Here is a 27292-nt window from a genome sequence, read left to right on the forward strand (position 1 = left end):
GTTGCGAAAGAAGCTGTTATTTTGAATCTCTCCACCTGACCTATACATTATTTCCAAGGACCCATGGAACTACAATACTGACAGCATCCTTTTAATATATTTCTTTGTTGGAAATCTGTGTAATTATCAAAGGTGTGTCCTACCAATGTACCATGAAATTCAATATTTATGTTTCATAAAGTACTTTAATTCTTCTGAACTCCACCTTCCTGGAATAGTAAAGTTCCTCCAGATTTCGGTTGAGCCCCTTAGCCCTCGTGGCCATCTTGTTTTTATTTGTGTTATTTTAGAAAAAAAAACAACTTATTTATCCAAAAATAAATAGTAAAATCCGGATTTTGAAATTCGTTTATATATAGACACATTTAACACTAGGACATAACTGGTATTTAGGAAAACAACTGAACGACTAATACGATATCATGTGATGTGCTATCTACGATAAAAACACCGCCTCGATAGTTACGGTATTTTTTCACATGTTATTATCAATATGACAATTACTAGTATTCAATTAACTTCAATGGCGACATATAGTTTTTTTTACGAAATCTTGAACTAAGAATTCATTTTATAGAAGCGGGCTCGTGAAAGACAAAAAAAAACGTCCATAATTGCACTATTCTACATCATTGTTTTTAGACAATCTAACGTGTGTCTATATCTGAGTTTATTTTCATGTCCTACTGGCCTCTTAACGAGGTCTTTGTAGCCCGACCCACAGGAGGAAATCCCGATTTTATTTTAAATATATATGCTATACTAAAATGTATATATATATTTGTTGTTTTTGTGTATAACATATATATTTTTAAAAAATCTGGATTCCCTCCTGTGGCCCGACCTGCCCCTCTGGCCTTTCAGCGGAAAATAATTAGTTTTGAGCCAAAGTAGTCAGCATAATAAAAGGGCCCAAGATCAAGATCACAATTTAAGATGAAAGGTCATATAAAGGTAATTTAACAGCACGGCTAGAGTTTTATACAACTTGCCTTAAGTGATAATCATAATGAGACGGAATGTCAAGCGCAAGAACTAGGCACTACAAGAACTAGGTCAAGAACTACCCGGTAATATAAAGATTTAACGTCAATTTAAGAATTTTACGATTTGTCAGGAGCATTACTATGTCCAGAACGGATGCTTTACAAATAATGAGGCAAACAGTGATTACCGGTATGAGACGGAGTGTCACGCACAATAACCAGGTCTAAGGCCAACGTCACAAATTAAGATCAAAGGTCGAATCATACTCTTGACCAAATCAAGGGAGCCGCGCTCTGTGAAAATGAGGTTTAATGAATGTGCGTTAAGTGTAGTCCCAGATTAGCATGGGCAGTCCGCACAGGCTAATCAGGGACGACACTCCGCTTTTATGATATTTCTCGTTTCAAGAAAGTCTGTTCTTGGCAAAAATCATGTTTTTTTTGCGGAAACTGTCGTCCATGATTTGCCTTTTTGGACTGCAAAGGCTAATCTGGGCGAAACTTTACGCACATGAATTAAACCCCCTTGTTCACAGAGCACGGCTCAAGGATTTGCAGTCAATACAAGCATACTGCATTGCGTACACTTTAACCAAAACCTTGAGTAAAGGTCAATTTCACAGTTTAATGTCAAAGGTAATATTAAACAAAAATCAATTGAGATTTTTTGCAATCTGTACCTGATTGTTTTTCTACTGACGGTTGTTTCTTTACTTCAATAAACCTCTTAATATGTATGTGAGAACAATGTCCACTGAACACGTACATATGTGAGCATGACGTCAGTCCCTCTGGCACGAGTGTGTCAACGTTCCACTTTTGTCGCAAAACGCAACCTATATCCGGCGTCCGTCGCCTTGCGGTTTGTGATATACATGTGTACGTTGTAAACCTTTGAGCTTGTAATCGCTTTAGAGACCATATTGTTGTTTCGAATATGATGAAACTTGTTCAGAATGTTTATCTTTACAATATCTAGGCCGAGTTATAATATGAACCTCGTACAAAAAACAACTAAGTCAACGTGTAGACTATTTATTTGAAAAAAAAAGTATTGCCTCTCTAGAGGACACATTTATAGCTCAATCTTGATATGGATCTGGCTCACGTGCGTTCGCAAAGAATGTCACCTGGTCAAATATCAGAAAACCGTTGAAACTTTCTAGACGCTACATGTATTATTCAGTGTTGATGAAATTTGATCGGAGGTCGGAAGGTTTATATTTTAAAAAAAAATGAATGCCGCGTTTTAATCAGACAGACAAACGAAATAACGGACGGACGAACAGGCGGACATGACGGAAGGTAAACCTATAGTTGTATAAGGTGGCACTGGTAAGAGAGTAATAATTAACAAGTTTCTAATCTATGAAAAACATCTTATATGCAGAGAGTTTGATTACCCCGCCCCCTTGTGCGTTGTCAAAGTCGTCGTGGACATAAAATCATCAAGTAAATAAAAAGTGTCTGATACATTCGAGAGGCTGTCCGGTCAGTGCATTGGCTTTCACACGTGCTTCCCGCCTATTGGACCCGGATTTTTTCCCCGCTTCCGGCACATGTGAGCTTGGTTAATGGTCGCAACAACGGAATTGTGTTGTTTGGCCAATTTACTCCGATCTCCCTTCACTGAATAAGACCACACCGACATTATCATTCAGTAAAATTGAAATAGCTTGAAATGACCGCTATAACTCATCAATCGTCTCAACTTTCGTGAGTTTAGTAAATTTAATTAGGTAAGATTGCTAGGGCACACTGTGGGTCCTCACATAATGGTAAGGCGCGGAATGACCTCATAAACTCGAAATATACATACCAATGGGTAGACTGTTTACAGTCCTGCATTATCATTTTATCATTTTTATAGAAATGACTCTCCTACTTCTTGTACTGTACTTATATTATACAGATTTACGTTTTATTATCTGCTTAAAATGCATATTCAGCCAAAAGAGAAATTGAGCTTTGATATTGTATTGCAATACATCTCAAGAAGTAATTGTGAATTTAGAAAAGAAAAAAAGAATCAGTCTGTTGACAGACTTACCAAAGGGATGGGAGAGCACACAAATCTAAACACATTACACGCAAGTCTCTTGTAAACCGAAACCGAATAAACTGATTTTATCACTATTTTGTATGTCGGATATATTTCAAATATCCCTCACCGGAATTTCTATATCGAAAAATATAAGATGTATCACATGAATAGGTAGGTAGATTTTACTAGATATAATTGAGTGGGTGCAGTACACAAGAATCATAACTAGTGCTTTCATAATTTAAATAGAAAATCAGTTCTGGCGTTGGTCAGTGACCTCTCATGATAATAAATGTGAAGTTTCCATGACATATCTGTGGTAGTTACAGTCCCTGTTTTATGCAAACGTTTATCTTAATTTCATCTTGCATGCAAACCTTAACCCATGTAAGCCTAGTGGACTCTCCCATCGTTCTAAATTGGATCAGTTTATTTCCAAAATAAGGAATTTCTGGTATATTTATTTCTATATTTAGAATATTTGTTACAGAAATTCCTTTAAGCAAACAGCACAGACCCAGATGAGACGCCGCATCATGCTGTTTGCCAAGGCCTTTTTTCTAGACGCTAGGCATAAATGGGTTAATGCGACATTTTAATTAAAAAGAGTCATAATCCAGGGCTTGTAAAAGTGATGGGTCTTCCCAGTGGGCATCCAACGTTGCTGCAACGTTGTATTTAGGTTGCATTCGAACGTTGCAGTTTGGTTGTACCAATGGTCTAAAAGAAAGTTTTCCCGACGTTTTTTTCCAAACGTTGCTGCAACGTTTTTTCCAAACGTTGCTGCAATGTTGTATTTAGGTCGCATTAACAAAAACGCAGTATTTTTAATTCTATTTTTTTTTTTAAATAATATAACATTTTAAAAAAATTGTTACGGCCAACCGCTCTTTCGATTAGTATCGGTAGTTATGGACATTTTTAAGTTCGTTAAAAGAACCATTATTTTGATGTCTATAGAGAAGTTAATGAAACGTTCCCCGAGTGGGAATCGCACCCTCCAACTCCCGATCGCTAGGCGGACACCTCATCCACTACACCACGGCGACAATTAAGTATCAGACAAAAATGTTGACTTTTTATTTTTTGTTGAAACTTTGAAACTATATATTCTACCATTTTAATGCATAACACAACTTAAACAAAATATTTGATCCGGCGATTTTGAGTAAAAGTTCATCTTTAACATCTTGAAGTTTAAGCAACTGAATTGTAAAATTTAAAAAATTGAATTTCTAAAATTTACAAGAAATCATATTTTCATTGATGCTGTGCATGAACTGTATTATTATAAAGTACGATTGCTACTCGAGGAGCGTTTCGTTATCTCCTCTTTATATATATAGACACCAAGTACTGGTTCTTTCTAGGAAACGGACTCGACATTGCGCATATCTGCCGATAATACTCGAAAGAGCGGTTGGCAGTAAATAGTTTGTTTATTTATTTATTGTTATATTATTTAAAAAAAAAAGAATTAAAAAAAACTACGTTTGAATGGAACCTAAATACAACGTTGCAGCAACGTTTGGAAAAAAAACGTCGGGAAAACTTTCATATACACTATTGTGACAACCAAACTGCAACGTTTGATGAAACGTCCGGGTAATGTTTTGTATGCAACGTTGTTGCAACGTTCGGTAATGGTTGCCGACGTTGCGACCTAAATATTACGGACGTCCGGGTAATGTTTTGTATGCAACGTTGTGGCAACGTTCGGTTATGGTTGCCGACGTTGCGACCTAAATATTACGTTGCAGCAACGTTCGCACAACGTTTGATGCCCACTGGGTGCATCCATAGCTCAGTGGATAAGGCGCTTGCGTTGCAATCCAGAGGTCCCAGGTTCGATCACGGGTCGGGGCACATACATGCCAGTCATGTTTCAGCGAAATGCTGACTGACAAATAAAGGCTTAGCTCGGTTATAGTCGGTGACTGTTTTTGTTAAGTTTTATTTAAATATCTAAAGTAGACATAATGATATGGAGTTGTGACATACAAACGTTAACCTGAATTTCTAAGTTCAATAAGGTGCATTATTTTGTTTATTGCTGTTCACATTTATGGTTCTAGGTCAATGATGATCTCCACAACACGTGTGCATTTTTACTAATTTTTTAGTTACATATATGCACGCGTTTACAGGAATATGACCTTGTTGCATGCAAACTTTAATCTAAATGTTATCTTGTGCGAAACCCCTCACCTGAATTTCTGGAGTACAAAAGGTTATAAAGGCTCGCTAAAGGCCCCGTCATACTAGGCCACGTTCATGAAGACCGCGCTGCGTCCTGAAATTGTCGTAGGACGTAGCGAGGACGGGGTACAAATTGTAAAAAATGCATTTCACAAGTTTCTGCTACCCTCATACTACGTTTGCGCTAAGTTCTTACTGCGTCCAACACGTTCCCGCTATGTTCTTATTGCGCGTGTATTCGGGCGGGTACCACGTCCTAGTGTTTTTCCCAGAAAGGCAAAATGGGCATGGCGCATTACTTTCAAAAAGGGCATTTTAGCGCGCAGTTTAGGCAAAAAAGTTCCCTGAATACCTGAATTATGGGTAAACATGTAATCGCATCAGAAGCAGTTGTGAAAAAAATAACATATAAACAAGCACATTTAATGGTAATAGATGTATTTAACTTACTATGATTTATATTAATATATTTACCTTGCAATGTACATTTAAGTTCCATGCTGTTTCAATAAACTGTACAGCACGACAAACATAATAAAGCAATATATGCATATGAATCTGATTATTCACAGATCCACTAACATATAAATGAAACCATGTTTTTCTTATCCCATTTTCTAACAATAATCTCGACATATGTTTAAAATAAAATTGCGAGTAAATTGATCGCTAACAATATGCAAACACTCGTTTCCGTGACATTCATTCACCGAGTAGATTACAAATAAATAAATAATGTTGTTGCTATCTAAAACATTTTTATGCATCGTTGATTATCACAGACATTTCATTTATTCCTTCTTAATGTATAATCTCCATCGTTAATTCGATCGTTTACGACGCTATTTGCCATTTTTGCCGAGTCACAGTTTAATTCTGTATAGTCCGCCATGTTGATAAAATGTCATATGATGTAAGCGACAGGTGCGCATAGCAACGTTAAATCGTATACGCGATTCGCATTTTGTTAAATTAGTATACGTCTCAGTAATTATTTCAATAATTAGATCTAATTATCTTAAAGACGAAAACGATAAAGAATAAATTTGTTTTTGATTTTAAATGTAATTATGCGAAAAAATATATGTTTTGATATAACTGAATAATGCATGCAATGCACAATTGCCACGAGAATAACATCGAGTTTTTCATCAAAAGTCTCCGAAGTAATACATTGCCGAGCGAAAAGTGCGCATTATTGACACGGGGATATTCACGCATGACTAATTCACAGCTTTGGAGCAGTCAGTAAGGCCTACCTATAAATCGAGCACTGTTATAGATTAAATCTGCTCACTTAATATAGTCGATTAGACGTTGACGTCTCTCGAGTAAATCAAGCACAGTCGGAGCGTCACAGACAATCAAGGAAGCTGATTTTGCGGACCAAGTAAGATCGTAAGGCAATAAAGATGTTATCGATAAGGGCGCGTGGCGAAATTTGCCTTTGAAAAAAAAGGCGCGTGGCGAAATTTGCCTTTGAAAAGGGCAGCGTGGCGATCCGGGAGGGCGGCGTGGCTTTTCGCCACGCTAAAATGGCCTGGGAAAAACACTACGTCCAACACGTTCTTGCTATGCTTTAACTACGCTCGTACTAAGTTGCTACTACGACCGCCAAGATAGCACTGCGTTCTTACAACGCGCCCATCTCGTTCTCACCGCGTTCTATGTCTGCACAAAAATTCAATGAAAGAGGAAAGTGGTGTTCCGGATTAGCCTATGCGAATTGCACAGGCTGATCCGAGACGGCATTTTACGCACGTATCAATATAACAGATTTTCTCATATAACGACCCAATTTTATTGTACATTAACTGCAGTATGACCTATGAATCAACAGAGTTAAGATTTTAAAAATTTAGTCGTACATATTAGTGCAAATTTTATTACATAACCAATTTAACAAAGTAAATTATAAACATCACATAATGTCAAATGCAATCATAGGTAAAACCAGGAACACATTTAGTTATCAGTCTTAGTAGGTCCAAAACACTTATTCAACTCTATTGTTTTGTTGCCATATGTTCTTGCCATGGCACCGATCCTGCTTGACTGTTGAAGTAAAACTTCTGATACTCCCGTTGCCTCTTTCCTGCTACAGTATCCCTGTCAGGTCCGTTGATTGCTTCAACTTCATGCATGTTTGCATTGGCTCTCCAGAGGCCTGGTACTACATTATGTTGATCATCCTTCGCGTCAAGTTGGGCATTCTGCGTAACGGGATACCGTTTCTCATTAGATTATGAAGGCATATGCAAGCCTCGAATACAGTTCTCACTATGTCAGGTCCTTGCATCATTGTGGTAAAAACTATCTGACATCTCTGTGCCAGTATAACAAAAGCGTTCTCTACTACACGTCTCCCTCTTGACATTCTATAGTTGGTTATCAACTCTTGCTTAGAAAGTCCTCGGTGGGAGTATGGTTTCATCAGGTGGGTTCGTAGTCTAAAAGCGTCGTCACCCAATATGGCATGTCCTGATCATTATTGAGTATTGGGTCTGGATCTGGGAATCCGATTGTTCCATTTTCCAAACACTCCTTCAATTCGGACTCGTTGTATATCTGAGCGTCAGACATGGACCCGTAGCCACCAATATCTGTCCACACAAACTTATAATCGGCGTCCACCAAAGCCAGCAGAACCACCGAAAAGAAGCTTTTGTAATTGTGAAACAATGATCCAGTGTTATTTGGGCATTTGATAGCCACATGTTTGCCATCAATTGCTCCGCAGGCGTGTGGCACATTCCACTTTGTCTGAAACTCTTCCGCAATAGTGCGCCATTCGACTTGTGATGTTGGGCATGGTATGACTTCGTCCTTATATTCGTCAACGATTGCCCGGCACACTTCAGGAAAAAACAAAGATATTGTGTTCCTAGCAACTCTAAATGCGTACTGCAAGGACGGGTACTTGTCGCCAGATGCCAAGTGTCGTAGCGTAATCGCAAGTTTCAGACCTGGATCCAGCGCTTTCTTGAAGGGGGTGTCTGGCTTCTGACACCTTGGACCAACTCGGTTGAGAAGCTCATCAAACATTTCAGGAGACATTCTAAGAAAATTGAAGAATGACTGCTGATCTTCCATTCTCAATTCTGCCATAAGTCGGTCATAACGGCCGCATTGCAGCCTTCTTTCCGCTGACAGCCAAGCCCGCACCCAGCAAGACCTGGGCTGTCTTCTTTTTCTTCTCCGCCTTCTCCTTCTGACAAGCAATAGTGCGACCTGTCCATCAAGAGCCTGTTGTCCAGCCAATACAGCAACATGCTGGAGAAGTTCTTGGTTGTCCATTCTATATTGAAATGGAAGTAAAAGGGAAATGAATCCAGTTTTTATACTTGACCACCAGAACGTGACATGGTCGTGGCTAGAGCCTGCTGCAAACGTACCTTAGACGTAATAAGCACCGGTAGAACGTACAAAGAACCTAATGCGGTCTTTTGAAACGTAGTAGGGACGTATAATTGTCACAACACTAGCGTGGAAGGGTCTTAGTGAGAACCCGATGGACGTAGCAAGAACGTAGTGACAATCTAGAGACAACGTGATGCGAACGTCACACACTCGTCCACGTCTGCACCACGCGTGTATTGCGTCAATGAGGTTCTTACTAGGTTTTAGCTGCGTCATTACTACGACCTTACCAAGTTCTTACCACGTCCTGATTTGATCACGTCCTCGCCACGTAAATTGTGAACATGCTCAAAGTTCACCCATGTCCTTCACGTCCATGAAAACCGTACCATGCGCAAAGCCGTGTCTACTGCGTCGTCGCTACGTTGTACACGTTCGCACTGCGTCCTGGCATATTTTTGAGGACGTAGTGGGAACGTGGCCTAGTGTGACGGTGATATAAATAGCTCTCCTTCTCCAGGTCCTAGTGAGTAAATGTTCACACACTGAACACATATATTAAGTTTTATAACAGTATATGATGTGTAAACAGAGATATGGAGTAGTTGCATGCAACTTTAACCTGAAACTAAATATCAGAAGGGACATACCACTCTGGATCAGCAGACGATTTATTTCATAATCTTATGGAGGAATCCGAGATAGCCGATGTATCATGATTAGGGATATACCTGTGCTAAATTGCAGGTCAGAGTTATGAACCTTGCCCATGGTCACATCCCACACAGATTGACACGAAAATATGCATATCAATTGAGTACCTGTAGTAGAAACAAACAGGGCCGGATTAAGCACTAGGCTAACACGGCTGCAGCCTTGGGCCCCCGATTTTCAAGGGCCCCCCAATGGCAGGCCAGTTTTCCAATGTATGATCGTTTTTTATTTCGCCTTTGAACGACTCTATCGAGATTGCAGTAGAAATTGGCTGTGTGATCTTACCAGTTTCCCGATGTATATCGAATTGTAACCGTTTAGTTCGCTTTGATTCACTATGCTATCAATTTTCTTTTTGTGGTGTCCATTCAGAACCATATGTTTCTCTGTTTATGTTACGACTTTCCCGTATGGTCATGACAACATCTGGACACGTTTGACGGCATTGGAGAGAAGGCCAAAACGTTTGTTGCAATCAACGAATACAAGGATGCGAATAAGAAACGGTGGCAAATATTTTGTTACGAGAGTACGACACCAGATGCGAATTCGGAACTAAGTTCGCCCGACAATTTTCGAAATCACACATTCTACAACATAGTTGATTGTCTCACTGTTGAACTTCCCAAGCGGTTGAGTGCATTTTCTGGTCTTCACAAACTGTTTGGTTTCATGACAGAGTTTGAGTCTTTCACCTTGAATGATCTACGGAAATGTGCAACGCATCTATTGGAGTCTTATCCAGATGAAATTGATGTGTCTTCTGTTGACGAGCTCGTTCAGTTCAAAGTCATATTAGAAGCTGACCAAGAAATAATCATCACCCACATAAGTGAACTACTGAAGTTAGATGGAAGTAAACTACAGACAACTTTTCCAAACGTTGCCATCGCTTTACGAATAATTCCAGGTAATAACGGTTAATGTAGGATGTCATTTTTAGCTCATCTATTTAAAAAAAAAATTATGAGCTATTGTCATCACCTTGGCGTCGGCGTCGGCGTCCGGTTAAGTTTTGTGTTTAGGTCCACTTTTCTCATAAAGTATCAAAGCTATTGCATTCAAACTTAGTACACTTACTTACTATCATGAGGGGACTGGGCAGGCAAAGTTAGATAACTCTGGCGTGCATTTTGACAGAATTATGTGCCCTTTTTATACTTATAAAATTGAAAATTTGGATAAGTTTTGTGTTTAGGTCCACTTTTCTCATAAAGCATCAAAGCTATTGCATTCAAACTTGGTACACTTACTAACTATCATGAGGGGACTGGGCAGGCAAAGTTAGATAACTCTGGCGTGCATTTTGACAGAATTATGTGCTCTTTTTATACTTAGAAAATTGAAAATTTGGTTAAGTTTTGTGTTAAGGTCCACTTTATTCCTAAAGTATCAAAGCTATTGCTTTCATACTTGAGACACTTACTTACTATCATAAGGGGATTGTGCAGGCAAAGTTATGTAACTCTGACTGGCATTTTGACAGAATTATGGCCCCTTTATACTTAGAAAATTTAAAATTTCATTAAGTTTTGTGTTTTGGGCCGCTTTACTCATAAAGTATCATAGCTATTGCTTTCAGACTTAGAACACTCACAAACTATCATAAGGGCACTGTACGGACCAAGTTGCATAAATCTGGTTGTCATTTTGAAGGAATAATGGCCCTTTTGTGACTTAGTAACTTTAAATATATGGTTAAATTTTGTGTTTACATCCACTTTACTTCTAGAGTATCAAGGCTATTGCTTTCAAACTTCAAATACTTATATACTATCATGAGGGTACTGTACCTGGCAAGTTGAATTTTACCTTGACCTTTTAATGACCTTGACTCTCAAGGTCAAATAATTAAATTTTGCAAAAATTGCCATGACTTTGTTATTTATGATCAGATTTGATTGATACTTTGACAAAACAACTCTTACATGACATACTACCCCCCCCCCCCCTTAAAAAAAAAAACACAACAACTTCATAGGTGCATTGATCATGACTCGCAGATGACCCCTATTGATTTTTAGTTCACTAGGTCAAAGGTCAAGGTCACAGTGACTTGACACAGTAAAATGGTTTCCGGATGATAACTCAAGAAAGCTTACGCCTAGGATCATGAAACTTCATAGGTACATTGATCATGACTCGCAGATGACCCCTATTGATTTTCAGGTCACTAGTTTTTAATTTTTTTATGAAAGATCATCTTATAAATGACCACACCCTCACACTATACCCCCCCGCCCCCCCCCCCCAACCCGCCCCCCCCCCCAATTTTTATTTTGGAAACATGGTTAAAAAACAAAAATATTTATTTTTATTATTTTATTTTTGAAAGACCGTCCAACTATCCCACCCAAAAATCCCCCCCCCCCCCCAAAAAAAAAATAATTTTATTTTGTTTTTGCATTTTTTTTCTTAATTTTGGAAGATAGTGTAACAAATGACCACACCCCCACACTATACACCCTCTCCACCCCACCCATCCATCTTTTTTTATTGAAGTATTGAGATAGTTCCCTTCACCTTTAAAAAGAAAAATAAATGAGCGGTCTGCACCCGCAAGGCGGTGCTGTTGTTTAACATTATCACGCGTGAAAAACTATCTTTGGAACACCATGAATCTGGAAAGATTGACAGCATTGGGCAACATAACACAGCTGATCGGTGATCGGTGATTTTGGGCCAGCTGAAGTGTCGTAAAAGAGACTTATAGGCTGGAATCTGTTACATGTAACATTATTTTAAGTTCAGTTAATACAATAGTTATACATTCTTTAACTTGTTTCTCATTAGTGAGATATACAAGTTTGAAAAGCCCCCAAGTGTATGATTTAACTGTCAATGGTGTACAAATGCACGCTTTCTGATCTTTGTCGTTGTATCAAAAATGATTTTCAATATACAGAAGACGGCCATAGGGAAGGGGGCCCCTGTAACATATGCAGCCTTGGGCCCCAAAACAGCTTAATCCGGCCCTGGAAACAAAGTTTATGGGATGCTGAATTACGCATACGCCGACGCCGACATTTGGACTAATAGTCAAGCTTATTACTCCCCGAAATGAAAGTAAATGATGTAGCGTAAATTATATACATATAATGTTCTTTAGAAGAGTTAACCAAAAATCATCTGTTATCTGTCCAAAACTAAATAATTGTTTGCATTCAATTGTCGGAGTTCATCATAAAAAGCATGGATCGCATGTAAAAACAGTTCACTAACAAGTCGTTCACACGATCACAATTCTAATCTTGAAAACTAATTGGATAAATCGATAAAACCAATATAAAAGGATTCATGTGTATTACTGGACCAATTTAATACTCTGCAACCAAAGGCCGTATTTTAATAAATACCTCACAACAAATATAACTTGAAAACCATTCATATATACGCGAATCACACAAAAAGATCACTTACAATTAAGGAATTGAGCGGGCCAAAGAGAACCGTGTCGAATTTTAGACTTGGCCTAAAAAGGGAGACCACCTGTTATGAATGTAAACAAACTCGCCGTAGATCTAGATCGATTTGACAGTGTAAGGCCAAAATGTCAGAAAATATTATTAAAACTGAAAAGGGATACAACCTTTATTGTAGATATTGGAATGAAGACAGCAAATATGCAAGAGAAGATATAAAGTAAGTTCCGTTTTATTTCACGTTGACGTTTAAATCGTGAACTCGGGGAGCATTCTCATTATCTCCTCTAGCTAAAGAAACTTCAGCGTACAGTTTATATAGTAAAGTCGCGCCAGTCAAAAATCATAAAAAGCGACATTAAAAGTTATGGAAGCCAGAACTATATCTCCTCCATAGACACCTACTGACCTAGTACTGGTTCTTCTCAGGAAACGGACTTGATAATGTCCCTCTGCCTATAATACTCTAAAGGGCGCTTGGCAGTATATAATATAGATGGATAGAAACCGTGTCCATATCATGGCTAGTCCATATAAACGGACTCCCAGAGCCTTTGATAATTTTTGCTATGGCGGCTCTGGCAACTATCAGCAATCCATTGGGTTATAAAGCTGATAGTTGAATTATTGCAATCATGGCAGGTGGTGAATTCCACAAAACTTATGATTTGTTGAATGTTGTGTTTCAAAGATTTGTGAACCTGTATTTAATCTAAATTTATTCCTTATTTCATGTTATTTTTATAGACTATAATCTTTGCATGTATATATCTTTATAGTTTAATTGAAATGATTTTAACGCACATTTCATACTTCAGCTTGTTACAAAACTCATCTCAATTAACCCTTTCCTACTTAGAAGCAAAGTGAAAATGGCTATCTGCAAACAGCATTAAAACCAGGACATCTGTTCAGGTTTTATGCTGTTTGCTGCTCATCAGTATCTAAGGGTTGAAAATGAAGCCTTCAAAACTTGAATCTAGTAGGAAAGGTCATAAACTAAATTTAACTTTCTGAGGGACTACATGTGTGAAAATACGTTTCTAAGTGGAAAAGTCTTAAAGATATTACCAGAGGAATGTGCATCGTGGAAAATATGCATTAGAAAGTGCAAAACCGATGTTTGTAGTTGTAAATGAGTAGATTTAAATACAGTTTGTCAACCAGTTCGTGATAATCAGCAGTTCTGATTAATGTGTATTTAATTTTCCATAATGCCCCAATACTAAACAAAATGATAAGTGTCTAAGGTATACATTAGGTAAAGAAATAAATTAACAAAGTTTTAGCAAGAAAGCATTTGTATTATGCTTACATGGGAGATAAATGCAGCAAAAGGTTAACCGGAATTGATTGAATGAGTTATAATGTTTTGAATGTGCATATGGATATAGAAGGCTTCATTATTTTCAAATAAACTTTTTGCTGATTAAAAACAAATGCCATGACAATGTTTTGAAATACTAGTTCTGTAAGTTGAATGATTTTCAATAATTCTCCAAAGGGTGAACTTTAATTAGCTATTTTTGACAAAAAATCTGCATATGCCGTCTTGCCTAACCTGTTATCAAACAAAATAAATTTTACCATTTATTTTAACATCTTCTCACATTGACACCAAATCGTGAAAGAAATTATTGTGGGCAAAAGAATTAACGTTTTTTGCTGGGTTATTCTTAACTGGTTGACTGTCTTTACTTGTTAATTTTGAGAGATGTTTACATATTTCGCATATAAACATAACTAGTCTATGGATATAGATAATACTGCGGAAAGAATATAATAATAAAAAAGTGTTCCCAAGGAGAAACAAACTAATATTCTAAGGATTTAGAGTCTGTTTGGATATAGATAATACTGCGAAAAAAATATAATAATACAAAAGTGTTCCCAATGAGATACAAACCAATATTCTATTAGGGTTTAGAGTCTAACGCCTTAACCACTGGGCCATTATGCAATGTGATTTATCCACATGTGGTACATGTACATCAAAACCCCTACCAACAACCACCCTGATTTAATCAACCCAGGTAATAAATGTACACTTTAAAGGGATCTTTTCACGCTTTGGTAAATTGACAAAATTGAAAAAAGTTGTTTCAGATTCGTAAGTTTTCGTTTTAGTTATGATATTTGTGAGGAAACAGTAATACTGAACATTAACCATGCTCTAATATAGCCATTATATGCATCTTTTGACGATTTTAAAACATAAAAATTATAAAGCGTTGCAACGCGAAACGATTGAATAATTTGGAGAGTTCTGTTTTTGTCGTTAAATTTTGTGAAACTACGAAGATTGCTTATATAAGGTATAAAATACGTCACGAATGTGTACGCGGCGGAATAGCTCAGTAGGCTAAAGCGTTTTTACTTCAGGACTCTGGCAGGACTCCAGGGGTCACTGGTTCGAAGCCTGCTCCGGGCAATGTTCTTTTCCTTTTTTTATTTTTTTTCTTGATTTTTTACTGGAGCTTTTATGATCCAATGTTTACATTTATCAATATAAAGCATTTAATGAATAAGTTAAAAAAATGCCAAAATCTGTGAAAAGGCCCCTTTAAATTTAAACAGAATTGAATGTTTTCCTTTTAATTATGGCATCTGCAAGCGTGTATTACAACCAGTTAACACATTTATGCACCATAAGTGTGAAGTAAAACTCAAAGTGACCCTGATTGTTATCATTATTAGTGTCATTTGACACTTGATGATACATTACATAACAGCAAAAATCCTGTATATAAATTATTGTTTTGCAGTAAATCTAAAAATTATAAAAACCATGGAACCAAATTTTGCCCTCTTCTGGTAGTAACTTGTTTTCCTCATAAAAATTAGTGTAAAGATTAAAAGATCCTAAATCCTTTAATACACAAGGACCAGATTTTTGGTATTTGACAGGTGACATGATAAAGTGGTCAAAAAGTTCTACCATTTTGTTTCAATTATTGAATTTGTGGTTAAAATTTGTGTCTGGAGGTATTCCCCGATTTGTACATTATAATGGAAATCTCAGCTCTGATCACAAATTGAATTCAGATATCATCATAAGACATTCAGGGCCACCAAAACTCTTGTTTTTATATGGGGCTGACACAATTTGGAAAATTGTCAATATGTGAACTTTTAAACATTGCTGTTCCCTTAAGTAGTATGCCATTGTTAACTTATCATATTTGACGTTATAAAGCTGTAAATACCATTCTTTATTCGCAGGGCCCTGTTGTTTATAGTGCATGGCTATTGTGAACATTGCTTGTTCTATAATGAGTTAGCAGAGACACTGAAAGAGCAAGGCTTGTACGTGTTTTCACATGACCATGGTAAGAGTCAACTATTTTGTTGGCATTACTCATTACACATCTGCACAATTTTATGCATGTTGTTAATGCTGATAAGGTGTCTTGAAATAAAAGTTTATTAATGTTGCACAATGGAATTTTGTGTGTTTTAAATTTGCATTACCACGTAGTCAAACATTCTTCCAAACGCTTTATTACTTATATTGACAAGTTAAAATATCTGTGTATGTTTCTGTGATAATTGTCTTGGTGGTGATTGTTGTTTTTGTGGTGATGGTAAAACATAGTACTTCTTCTTAATATTGACGCATAAGCCAACTTATCACATTTAAGATACTAGAAGTATTATAGTTACTGCAATATATACCGATAAATGGAATTCCTGAATTGATTAAATACATGCATCATCCATGTAATGACAAAAATATTGATGCAAGTTTCACTAGGTATTTAACTTTTGCCTAAAAAATAGGAATTTCAATTATTATTTAAAAACATTTTACTGTACAAATGTATATTATTAGTGTGAAAGCGTATAACGGTTCTTTTAATTCACTATGATTAACAACAAAACCATGATTATACAACAAAAACAAATTTTCTAATGCACACACAAAGTGTCACAGGGCCCAATTTCGGTTAATCAATATTTTACTGAGTGTTTATAAAAAAGAGACTTATGTGTAAAGCAAACTTTTTACTAATTTATAGTTAATCTTTTAGTTTCAAAATGTAATTCAATATCAGCCATCACTGTGCACCATTAACAAAAGATACTGTATATTTGTTCCATTTACAGTTGGCCATGGACAGAGTGAGGGTACTAGGGCACATGTCGGTGATTTCATGGAGTATGTACAAGATGTCTTCTACCACATAGAACTCGTAAAAAAGAAGTTTCCACAGAAACCTGTCTTTCTTCTTGGCCATTCCATGGTAACAGTCATAGGATTAAAGTTTGTTTGCTACTGCTTGCGATTCTCATTAGACCATGTCCGAGTTACTCTTCAGCGAGGATTTAAATCAACATTATAGGTTTACCTTAGCTTAAATTTAATTGAAATTTAGTTATGTTGACATTGTTACTTCAAGTCTTAAACGAGGAACAAAATTTACATATCAGAGAAATCATACTACAAATGTTGTATATGCTTATAATCAGGAGGGGTATTGACTCACAAAATTGGGGTTATTTGAAGCAGAAAATCGATCCTGTAAACCCATATCATCATTCTGGTTTTAACAATTTAGTTTCTCTGTATACAGTCTACAAAACATGAGACAATGAGATTGAGATTGAAAGAATGTTATAATGTTTTTGAAATCTGATCCCTGGTACATTTGGTGTAAGTGTTGGAAGTATACTGGTTTTCAGGGTGGAGCCGTGTCAATACTGGCAGCCATTTCCAAGCCAAACTACTTCAAAGGGATCTTACTGATAGGCCCTCTAATAACACCAGACAAAAAGTCAGCAACGCCTTGGAAGGTTCAATCATAGTGCCAAACTTTTTCTTTCTACTGTTCTTAAAATGCCTGAATTAATTTGGAAGATTTAGCTGTATTATTGGTACTGGTAATATAAAGCATTTTTGCCACTCCTTGTTGAAGAAGACTACATAATCAAAGGACAGATACAACTAATTCAAGTAATACATAAAGTGTCTTCAAATATATTGCAATGGCCATGGACGTCTGACTATACACATATTCGTTCAATAAATTATCCCTACACTTTTCTCTGTGACATTCTTTCGTAAAATACAAGTATGACATAGCTCATTAGCAAAGTTTTATTATCATAGCTTGAAATTGTGAATTTAATGCCCCTACTTAAACTTTGTATAACATGATTGTTGATACATATAACAACATGCATCTGATTCCTCACTACTGTCACATGCTTTAGTTTTTATGTCCCCCACTATAGTAGTGGGGGACATATTGTTTTTGCCCTGTCTGTTGGTCTGTTGGTCTGTTGGTTGGTTGGTTGGTTTGCGCCAACTTTAACATTTGCAATAACTTTTGCAATATTGAAGATAGCAACTGATATTTGGCATGCATATGTATCTCATGGAGCTGCACATTTTGAGTGGTGAAAGGTCAAGGTCAAGGTCATCCTTCAAGGTCAAAGGTCAAATATATGGGTCAAAATCGCTCATTTAATGTACACTTTTGCAGTATTTCAATATTCAAGATAGCAACTTGATATTTGGCATGCATGTGTATCTCATGGAGCTGCACATTTTGAGTGGTGAAAGGTCAAGGTCAAGGTCATCCTTCAAGGTCAGATGTCAAATATATGTGGCCAAAATCGCTCATTTTATGAGTACTTTTGCAATATTGAAGATAGCAACTTGATATTTGGCATGCATGTGTATCTCATGGAGCTGCACATTTAGAGCGGTGAAAGGTCAAGGTCAAGGTCATCCTTCGAGGTCAGAGGTCAAATATATGTGGCCCAAATCGCTAATTTTCTGAATACTTTTGCAATATTGAAGATAGCAACTTGATATTTGGCATGCATGTGTATCTCATGGAGCTGCACATTTTTAGTGGTGAAAGGTCAAGGTCAAGGTCATCCTTCAAGGTCAAATATATGGGTCAAAATTGCTCATGTAATGTCACTTCTGCAATATTGAAGCTAGCAATTTTATATTTGAAATGCATGTGTATCTCATGGAGCTGCACATTTTGAGTGGTGAAGGGTCAAGGTCATCCTACAAGGTCAAGGTCATCCTACAAGGTCAAACGTCATATAGGGGGACATTGTGTTTCACAAACGCATCTTGTTTAATGCTTCGTTGATATTACAATAACAAATTGTAATAAATTATGCTGTATTTTTGTCACTGCCTTTTGTTGAATATCAAACATCCAAGAAAAAGTACCCAATTCTGTCCTGAAATGAAACTGATACAAAACCAAAGAGGATGGAGTATTGTAGGGTGCATAACAATATGCAGCTCTCTGGTATTGTATTATTTCAGATTGCTGCTGGGAAAATAGCTGCAAGGTTTAGACCACAGATGATTGTTGCAAAAATTGATCCTCTCAAAGTGTCGCGGGATGCGGTTTTTGTATTTATATATTTTTCGTTTAACGAAAATCTCTTCTTAGCAAAGATCTAGTTTAGACGGAGTGTCGTCCCTGATTAGCCTGTGCACAGGCTAATCTGGGATGACACTGTACGCACATGCATTAAACCACCTTTTCACAGAGCACTGGCCATACGATTTCTTAATATAACAATATATCTCAATATAACCTTTATCTTTCCTTTTTTGTTTATTTTGGAATGGTTTAGGACATAAGTTATGTATCACACTGCAGTATATACTGCTTGCACATAATGATGGCGTTATATACTTTGATAGGCGCTTAAAAGCACTGATAAAAGGCCTATGTTGCAGTAAAATAAATTTCTGTTTATTTTCCTAGGTGTTTTTTGAATACAATAAATCTTTATTTTTTTTTATAAGTTGTCTTGTAGCTATTTATTTTTTTACAGGTCAAGCGTTATAAGGAAGACCCGTTGGTGTGGCATGAGGGTGTCAAATGTGGGTGAGTGAGTTGTCAACCCATAGTTTGTTTATGTCTCATCTTCTCAAGGGTCCGTGCAACTGGAATTTTACCGTTTATAAGACTGATTGTTGTTGTTCTAGTTTTTGTATTGCTTGCATAATCAATCCCAAATGATATGAAAGATTAATTCCAATGCATTTATAGAAACTGTTTTGTTAATGAATTCATTTTATCAAACATATTGAATCCGTCTAAATATTAAACCGTATTGTTGATTTGTTTGTAATTGTATTACTGTTTTACCGGAATGTGCTTTTTTAAATTGTTGTTCCGCATGTTGTAAAGCAACATAATTATTCTCTTAGGAAGAAGTCATGTGTGTACTTTACTCTATAAAGCGTATAGTTATTGCAAATCAAATAACTATTAATTATCATTTATACTGGATATTATTAATAATGTTATGTTTGATCATGCCAAAAAAAATTGACTTATGTAAATTCTTTAACAGTCGACACCTACATGTAAATAATATCTGAAAGGTATGTTCTTAAATGAAAAGTCATTGATCAACAAACCTAATAATAACAAACACTTCACTCATAAATATGGTTTATGTTTCCACTATTTCTGATAGTTTTGAAAAGGCAAACATTCTTAATAAATTCACTTAATATTATGTTATATTGTATAATTATATGTACCTATTACCGCCTCTATATACTTTTTTCATCTGTTACAACAATGTACACATTCTTTGTTGTTCTTTCAAACTGGAATATGTTTCTTTCTCTTTATGTACTTTGTACATGTTTTTCTTTCCAACACACAACTTCATATTGCTGTAAAATTTTCAAGACTCTTCACTAACTTATATATATTGTCTGTTGTTGACTACTACTATGAGTTGGTTGCATTACATGCTTGTTTTTTTTTGTTGTGTCGTATTGCAAATCATTATCGTTACAATTTATATTGTATATGTACTTGTTTGCTAAATAAAATGTGTTGAAAAAAAACACACACAAAAAACAAACTATTTAAACATTTTGGCTCTCAACACCGATTTAAAAAATAAACAAACAAAAATATTAAAAAAAAAAAGTAAATTCACATAAAATCCATTAATTATTATTATTGATAGCATAGATACACCAGAGCTCACTTATGTACCCATCGCTAACTCGCTAGAGACTTTAATTATTACACCTCCTGATGTCCATGAGATCCTTTATTCAATTTCAGTTGACAAGACATTAGAATGTGATGGTATAAGTAACCTTATTTTAAAGCCCCATAAACAGTTAAGTCAATAAATATATCAAAAATTAAGTTAACACATACAAAAATTGGTGTTTCTTATAAAAATAGCCAAACTTTTAATGCTATATGTTGTCTGGTAACATAGATTAAACAAGATACAAAATGTACTTCTCATCGTTCTCCAACCCTGCCTGATCTTGCGTTCAATCGTAAATGTTCGGATATCATCGCGACAAATTACCATGGAATATATTGTCACACAAAAAATAAACACAAGCATTTTGTATCTCCTTAAATCTTTGTAACCATACCACATCCAGCTCTGACATTTTGTCAATTACTATAAGCAACACTGATTTATTTCTGGGTTAAGTTAATTAAGTATATTTTACGAAATATTCATTGATTTCAAGTGTTTATGGGGCTTTAAAAGAATGTCGAGCTCAACTGTCCATGCCTTTATTTGACTTCTTTAACATCTTAACCTTATAAACCCCATGCTGTTGGAAAGAACCTAATGTCACTGTAGAATTTGAAAAGGGGATCCCAAAGTAATTAGTAACTAACAAACAAATACAATTGATAAAAGTATGTGAAAAACAATTTGTAAGTATGTCTACAATCAAGTTACCATAAGGTAACACAATACTTAACATATTTCATTCTGTATTTTTGCCAGGTTACTCAACCACAAAGCGTTTTGCAAAATCCTTGACCATGGATTATAGTTTTAAGGTCTCTTTTTTTGACACTAGTTAAGCCTTTGATAAAGCCTGGAACCCTGGTCTTTTACTTAAACCTGTTTTGGTATCCGAGGGAAGCTGCTCTCTTTACAATTAAATTGTAAATGTCAAGATGTAGTATTTGCTGGCGCCGTTTCAAACTTGGCTACATTAAAGCCCTGGTTTTATGAGAGCTGTTTACTAGGGCCCTTATTTTTTTATAAAGATATTGTTAATAACATTTGAAGTAATATCCATCTCTTTTTGCTAACGCCACATACCTTTACATATTTATAGATGAGCCCTACCATTAAAATGCAATACTTCACAACAATATTAATACAATATTAATAAAATAATAATTTCTGCAAAATGGCATGTTTTATTTAATCCATATAAATCAGAAGAACTTACATTCTTTCTCATTCTTCTTTTCGAACGAGTCTAACTTATGTATTAAATATATAACTGATGATTGAGCATGGTGTACACATACAATTAGGCCAAAACAAATATTAAAACTTCACTGAAAATCGCAATTAATCATGAATACTTCCTTTATTCCCCCGCTTAGTGAATATTAAGATGTTATGTGGGACAATTTTACACACACACAGACAAATATAAACTTGATAAAATTCAATACTAAGCAGGTATAATTGGAGCACCAAAATAAATCATTGACTATAGAGGAATTGGGACAAGAAATAAACTGGGAACCCCTTCAAAATTGACTCAATCACCTTTTAAATATTTATTTTTTTACAATTATTATTATTTTAAGGACCTGGTACCACAAGATTATGGATCTTTTGCGACGTACAATCTTTGTTATGAGAATCCGAATGTATGTAAATACTTTACTATAATTGAATCATACATGCAGTTATCCGAAAATGTAATATCTTACTAGATGATGTTAAAAGTAGTAAATTGCTGAACATCTTTACATCTAAACTGAACAGATTTGCACCTATCTCGAAAAAAAGGAAAATTCCCAAATATGTGTACGTGTCAAACAAAATCTAACTAATTCAGGAGTTGCCTTGAAAAATCTATCAGTCCTCGCATGATCATTCTTTTATCCTTGAATGTCCAACACTTCATATTGATCACGCTTAGTTCTTATTTTTGGCATGTCCTTTGTAAACTAATCTCAAACACAGCCAAATACTACTGCATAAACAGAAACTAAAGAAGAATTATTTATATCGTTTCAATCATTTTCTGAAATTTTAATTGTGCATGATTGATATACACTGTATGTTCCAAAAGAAATACATATCTCAGTCTACCATGGAGTTCAAAATAAACGTTTATCAGTGGAACTGTATTGTTGTTAGAGCAATGATGGTCTATAAAAATAAAATAACACTGTTGTTTTTTTTTAAACAAAAAACTTGTCATGTATGATTAAATTGACGAAGATCCTGATACAAATATGTTGCCTATTGACTTATTTAACTTTAACACATTTTGAAATTGTCTTGCAAGAAGTTGTTACTCTAAAAAGTTCAGTTTTTACCACATTGATATTAATCGCTTACAAACATTTATGGTTTAGGTGGGGCGTTGCAATGCTTCATGCATTGTCACAGATCACCTCCAGTTTCCAAGACATGACACTGCCGTTCATCGTACTTCACGGGTCAGAGGATACAATATGTGAACTTGAAGGCTCCCAACTCCTGTATGATAAGGCAGCCAGCAAAGACAAGCAGATCAAAGTATGTTACTTGACAGGGATTTCAATAGAGCATCAGGAGTTAATTTCTTCCCAAAGCTTGAAGTTTTTGGAGTTGAAAATGATGCATAAAGGGCTGATAAAAGTGAAGTTAACCTATTTTCTCGTTTTGTAGTTGCATATCTGTTCAATGCAGAGCAAATATTGGGTTTTTCTTAAAATGAAAGTCAACATCTCTTGAAACAAATAACAACAAATAATCAGCATCCTTAAGAGTGTCTGTGCATTCAATGCATAGCAAATGTTGTTTTTTTCTTAAAATAAAAGACAACATCTCTTGACGCAAATAACAACAAATAATCAGCATCCTTAAGAGTGTCGGTGCACTAATGGTAAACTATTGCAGGAAATAATGCAATATAGATTATTTGTTGATTTTGGAAACTAATAAATTTCAAATTGCTTGCTGTGCTTTTACAGCAAAAATAATTACAGAAACTAAGACTGGCATTGTTCGCATACTAGTATCTGATGGAACATATGGCCTATTTTAAGATCCCAGACATATTTTCGAGTGATTCATTAAAAAAACACACTTAAGCGTCTGTGCTTAGGGTATTTAGGCAAGAGAACTCTATAGTGGTTAGAAAAATATGTCATAATTCCTGTGGGTAAGTTCACGTTTTCCCAATGCCGGAAAGTATGGATAAGTTGGCTTCAAATTGAGGTGAAGGTAATGATTTTTATTTGGAAACTCAATTTTTAGCTCGGCTGTTTTCGAGACCCGAGGTATTGTCATAGCCAGCTTGTCATGTCTTCCGCCGTCAGCCTTTCGCGTCGTGCTAAAACCTTAACATTTTGTCAACCTTTTGAACATTGGCTCTAAAATGGCTCTAAAATCAAAGTGAATCCACCTACAACTTTGAAACTTCATATGTAGATGCACCTTGATGAGTTCAACACGCCACACCCATTTTTGGTTCACTAGGTCAAAGGTCAAGGTCACTGTGACCTCTAAAAAAAAATTCTGACAAGCTTTCATTTATTCAAATCTGCATTCGCAGTAGAGCGTTGGCGTCCGTTATGTGGTGCTCTTGTTTTAATTCTTATAACTTCTATTGCAGATATTTGATGGAGCTTTCCATCAAATCCACAACGATACACCAGACGTGAAAAAGGAAACGAACAAGACCATTTCACAGTGGATAGCAGACAGGCTTTAGAGATGCCTATTCAATTGCCATATAATAATGGAGCGCTTTCAAATTGTAATGTATCTATTGCCTTGTGTTTTTAATGTTGCAAAATAGCTGTCAGCTTAGTGTTTTTAGAGCCTGTACGTAGTAGGCATGATCTTCATAGATAAACAGTCCTAGCTGATATACAGTACAATCTTATTTTGTTTGAGCTAGCAATGCTTATTTATTATGTTTTATATTTTAAAAGTTTATATATTGTTTTAAGGAATTTATACACAAATTTTTACTTTTTCTTTATAATAATGAATTTATGTCAGAAGTGATGAGTTTTAGAATATGTTTATGCCCCCCTAATAAAATTTACATGGATAGATCTAAATTTGACCTTTTTCTCAACCTCCTCTCCTCATGGCCACTTAATTTCATCTCATTATGTCTCGACATAGCTATTTATTCTAGGGGGGGGGGGGGCTATTTTAAATTATAATAATTTTATCAAAAGAATCTCATGTACATCATATATGTTTATTTTTGTGGCTGAAAACATAGAACATTGCATATTACTGCACCCATGTATGCCATCCGTCATGGTAAAATTGGACTGATGCCATATGTGACCACCATAGCTCCAGACCATCCTGCGCGTATGCTCAGTATAGTAAGGGGCTACCCTGTTTCGCTATTGCAACTACGAAACCTCGTGTTTCTTAACAGGGGACAGCGTAGCTCCGTTGCTGTAAACATAGAACATTGCATATTACTGCACCCATGTATGCCATCCGTCATGGTGAAATGGGACTGATGCCATATGTGACCACCATAGCTCCAGCCCATCCTGCGCGTATGCTCAGTATAGTAAGGGGCTACCCTGTTTCGCTATTGCGACTACGAAACCTCGCGTTTCCTTACAGGGGACAGCATAGCTCCTTATCAGAGGCTGGACTGGAGCTTTTTATTTTTAATGGTTCACAAAATAAACTTTCTTCATAGAGACAAGTATTCTGCTACAAGTAAGATTCCCATGCCCATTCTTGGATAATTAAAAAATATGTTTAATAGTTATCTTGTTTAACTCTGTCATAAATGCATACATGCATACAAGTACTTATTACCGGTATGCTTTAAAAAAAACTTATTTTCAACTTATACAAAAGTTATATTTCCTGTTACTGTTATATTTACGGACAATTATAAATACATTATTTTATTCCAATTTATCAAAATATGATTAGATGATTACGTTGTTAAAATGTTATTGTAAAATAACCAAACGAATCTCGTATAATTCGTCATTTGTTTGTTTGTGTATTTTTTGTGTGTGGAGAAAACTATTTAAGCTTAGTAAGCTTGCTAAGATTTATGGTGTTCCAGTAGTAAACAAAGCATTGTAGGATTCATTTTCTTATACCAGTTTACTAATCATGTTTTTTTTTTTGTTTTTTTTATTTAACTTTAATCATTATGTAACATGACGCATTTGACTTTACTGTCAATTGTATTAGAATTGCATCATGAAAATGGGTCTTATGCGATATGCAGCAATCACAGCCAGTGACTAGCTTGCGCATCTGGGGACCATTTCAATAAACATCGTAGTACACATTTGCGATATGATACATTTTTCGAAGATACATAATTGCTAAAGTCCATATCATATTGTTATAAATTTTCAGAACTTTATGAATTACATTGGCATCTCAAGCGCCGTATATATTTGACGAGCATGGCGCGCTAGTTCGTCTACTTATTAAGATACAAAATTCTCTCGTAAGTTAAAATTGTCGTACGATCGTTTATGAAACTGCCCCCTGGTCAGTAGTACCCTTTGGGATTTAAAGTCATGCAAGGTTTCATAGTCTTAGTAGCTGACATGTTAGCTTCTGACCAGACTGCGTAGGTGTGTCTGGAGGAGCTACGATTGCCGCATATTGAAAGTGATCCATTTTTCATGATGCAGCTCAAAGATGCAAGTATCGATTCGGTTGTATGGACAGTGTTATTCCGTTATTCTGATAATTATTTGCAAATAATCTGTAAAAATATATATTTTATCTGTGTCAGAAACTTGCCAATTCATTGATTGGTTATTATGTACATTGTAAGAAAACCACATTAATGCTATATACTGGACATATAACAATGGATTCATTTGTAGAATAAGCATGCTGTATACAGTTGAACTAAATCGGAGTTACAATTCTTGTACACATTTCATAAGTTTTTAGTATAATATTGGTTGCGTGTTATTGTATATCATATTATGAAAATACTTTTTATTTACTTTTTTACTTCCATTTTATTAAATAAACACTCAAATGCAGTTTTATTTTATATATGTTAATTACATGTTTATATAGTTTTATAATATGTGTCGCGTTCTGAGAAAACGGGATTTAATGCATGTGCGTTAAAATGTCATCTCAGATTAACCTGTGCAGTCTGCACAGGCTAATCAAGGACAATACTTTCCGTCTAAATTGGATTTTTGCAAAGAAGAGACTATTTCAATGCAAAATTGTGATAAAAGCAGAAAGTGTCGTCCCGGATTAGCCTGTGCGGACTGCACAGGCTAATCTGGGACGACACTTTACGCATATGCATTATGCCCAGTTTTCTCAGGACTCATATTGTTTGTATGAATACTTAAATTTGCTCACCAATACTATTGATAGGTAACTATAGAAATTATCTCCAGATCTGTTCTTCCATGTTTCTACATATCGTGTTCACATTTTGACCAACATTAAGTGTTACTTAGGCTAAATCATCTTACATTAGTTTCACGAACACTTCTGTACCTCGAGTTATATTGTGTATCAAATATATCTTTTAATTTTTACAATTTTGCGTTTGTTATATTTTGTTAAAA

At 35.7% G+C, this 27292-nt stretch overlaps 1 protein-coding gene across 2 annotated transcripts; it reads left to right on the forward strand.

Annotated features, from left to right (window-relative positions):
• The first annotated feature begins 12642 nt into the window (after positions 1–12642).
• Positions 12643–27265, forward strand: LOC127852887 (monoglyceride lipase-like). 2 transcript variants are annotated; one of them, XM_052386926.1, is made up of 8 exons: positions 12651–12945; positions 15948–16054; positions 16833–16969; positions 17409–17519; positions 19021–19110; positions 19542–19594; positions 23105–23267; positions 24349–27265. In XM_052386926.1, the coding sequence occupies exons 1-8, from the start codon at positions 12854–12856 to the stop codon at positions 24445–24447; spliced, it is 852 nt and encodes a 283-aa protein (XP_052242886.1). In that variant the 5' UTR covers positions 12651–12853; the 3' UTR covers positions 24448–27265. The 2 variants fall into 2 exon arrangements, with proteins under 2 accessions (XP_052242887.1, XP_052242886.1); XM_052386927.1 differs by lacking the exon at positions 17409–17519 and having other exon boundaries at positions 12643–12945.
• Positions 27266–27292: the final 27 nt, after the last annotated feature.

Source organism: Dreissena polymorpha, chromosome 12 (genome assembly GCF_020536995.1).
Source record: "Dreissena polymorpha isolate Duluth1 chromosome 12, UMN_Dpol_1.0, whole genome shotgun sequence".
Lineage (NCBI taxonomy): Eukaryota > Metazoa > Mollusca > Bivalvia > Myida > Dreissenidae > Dreissena > Dreissena polymorpha.

Bases quoted from the DNA above. Each gene is read 5' to 3' on its own strand.
- LOC127852887 (XM_052386926.1), top strand. From the start codon at position 12,854: ATGTCAGAAAATATTATTAAAACTGAAAAGGGATACAACCTTTATTGT. The intron at 12,946-15,947 runs GTAAGTTCCGTT...CTTTATTCGCAG, and splicing joins TATGCAAGAGAAGATATAAA to GGCCCTGTTGTTTATAGTGC. The intron at 23,268-24,348 runs GTATGTTACTTG...CTTCTATTGCAG, and splicing joins GCAAAGACAAGCAGATCAAA to ATATTTGATGGAGCTTTCCA.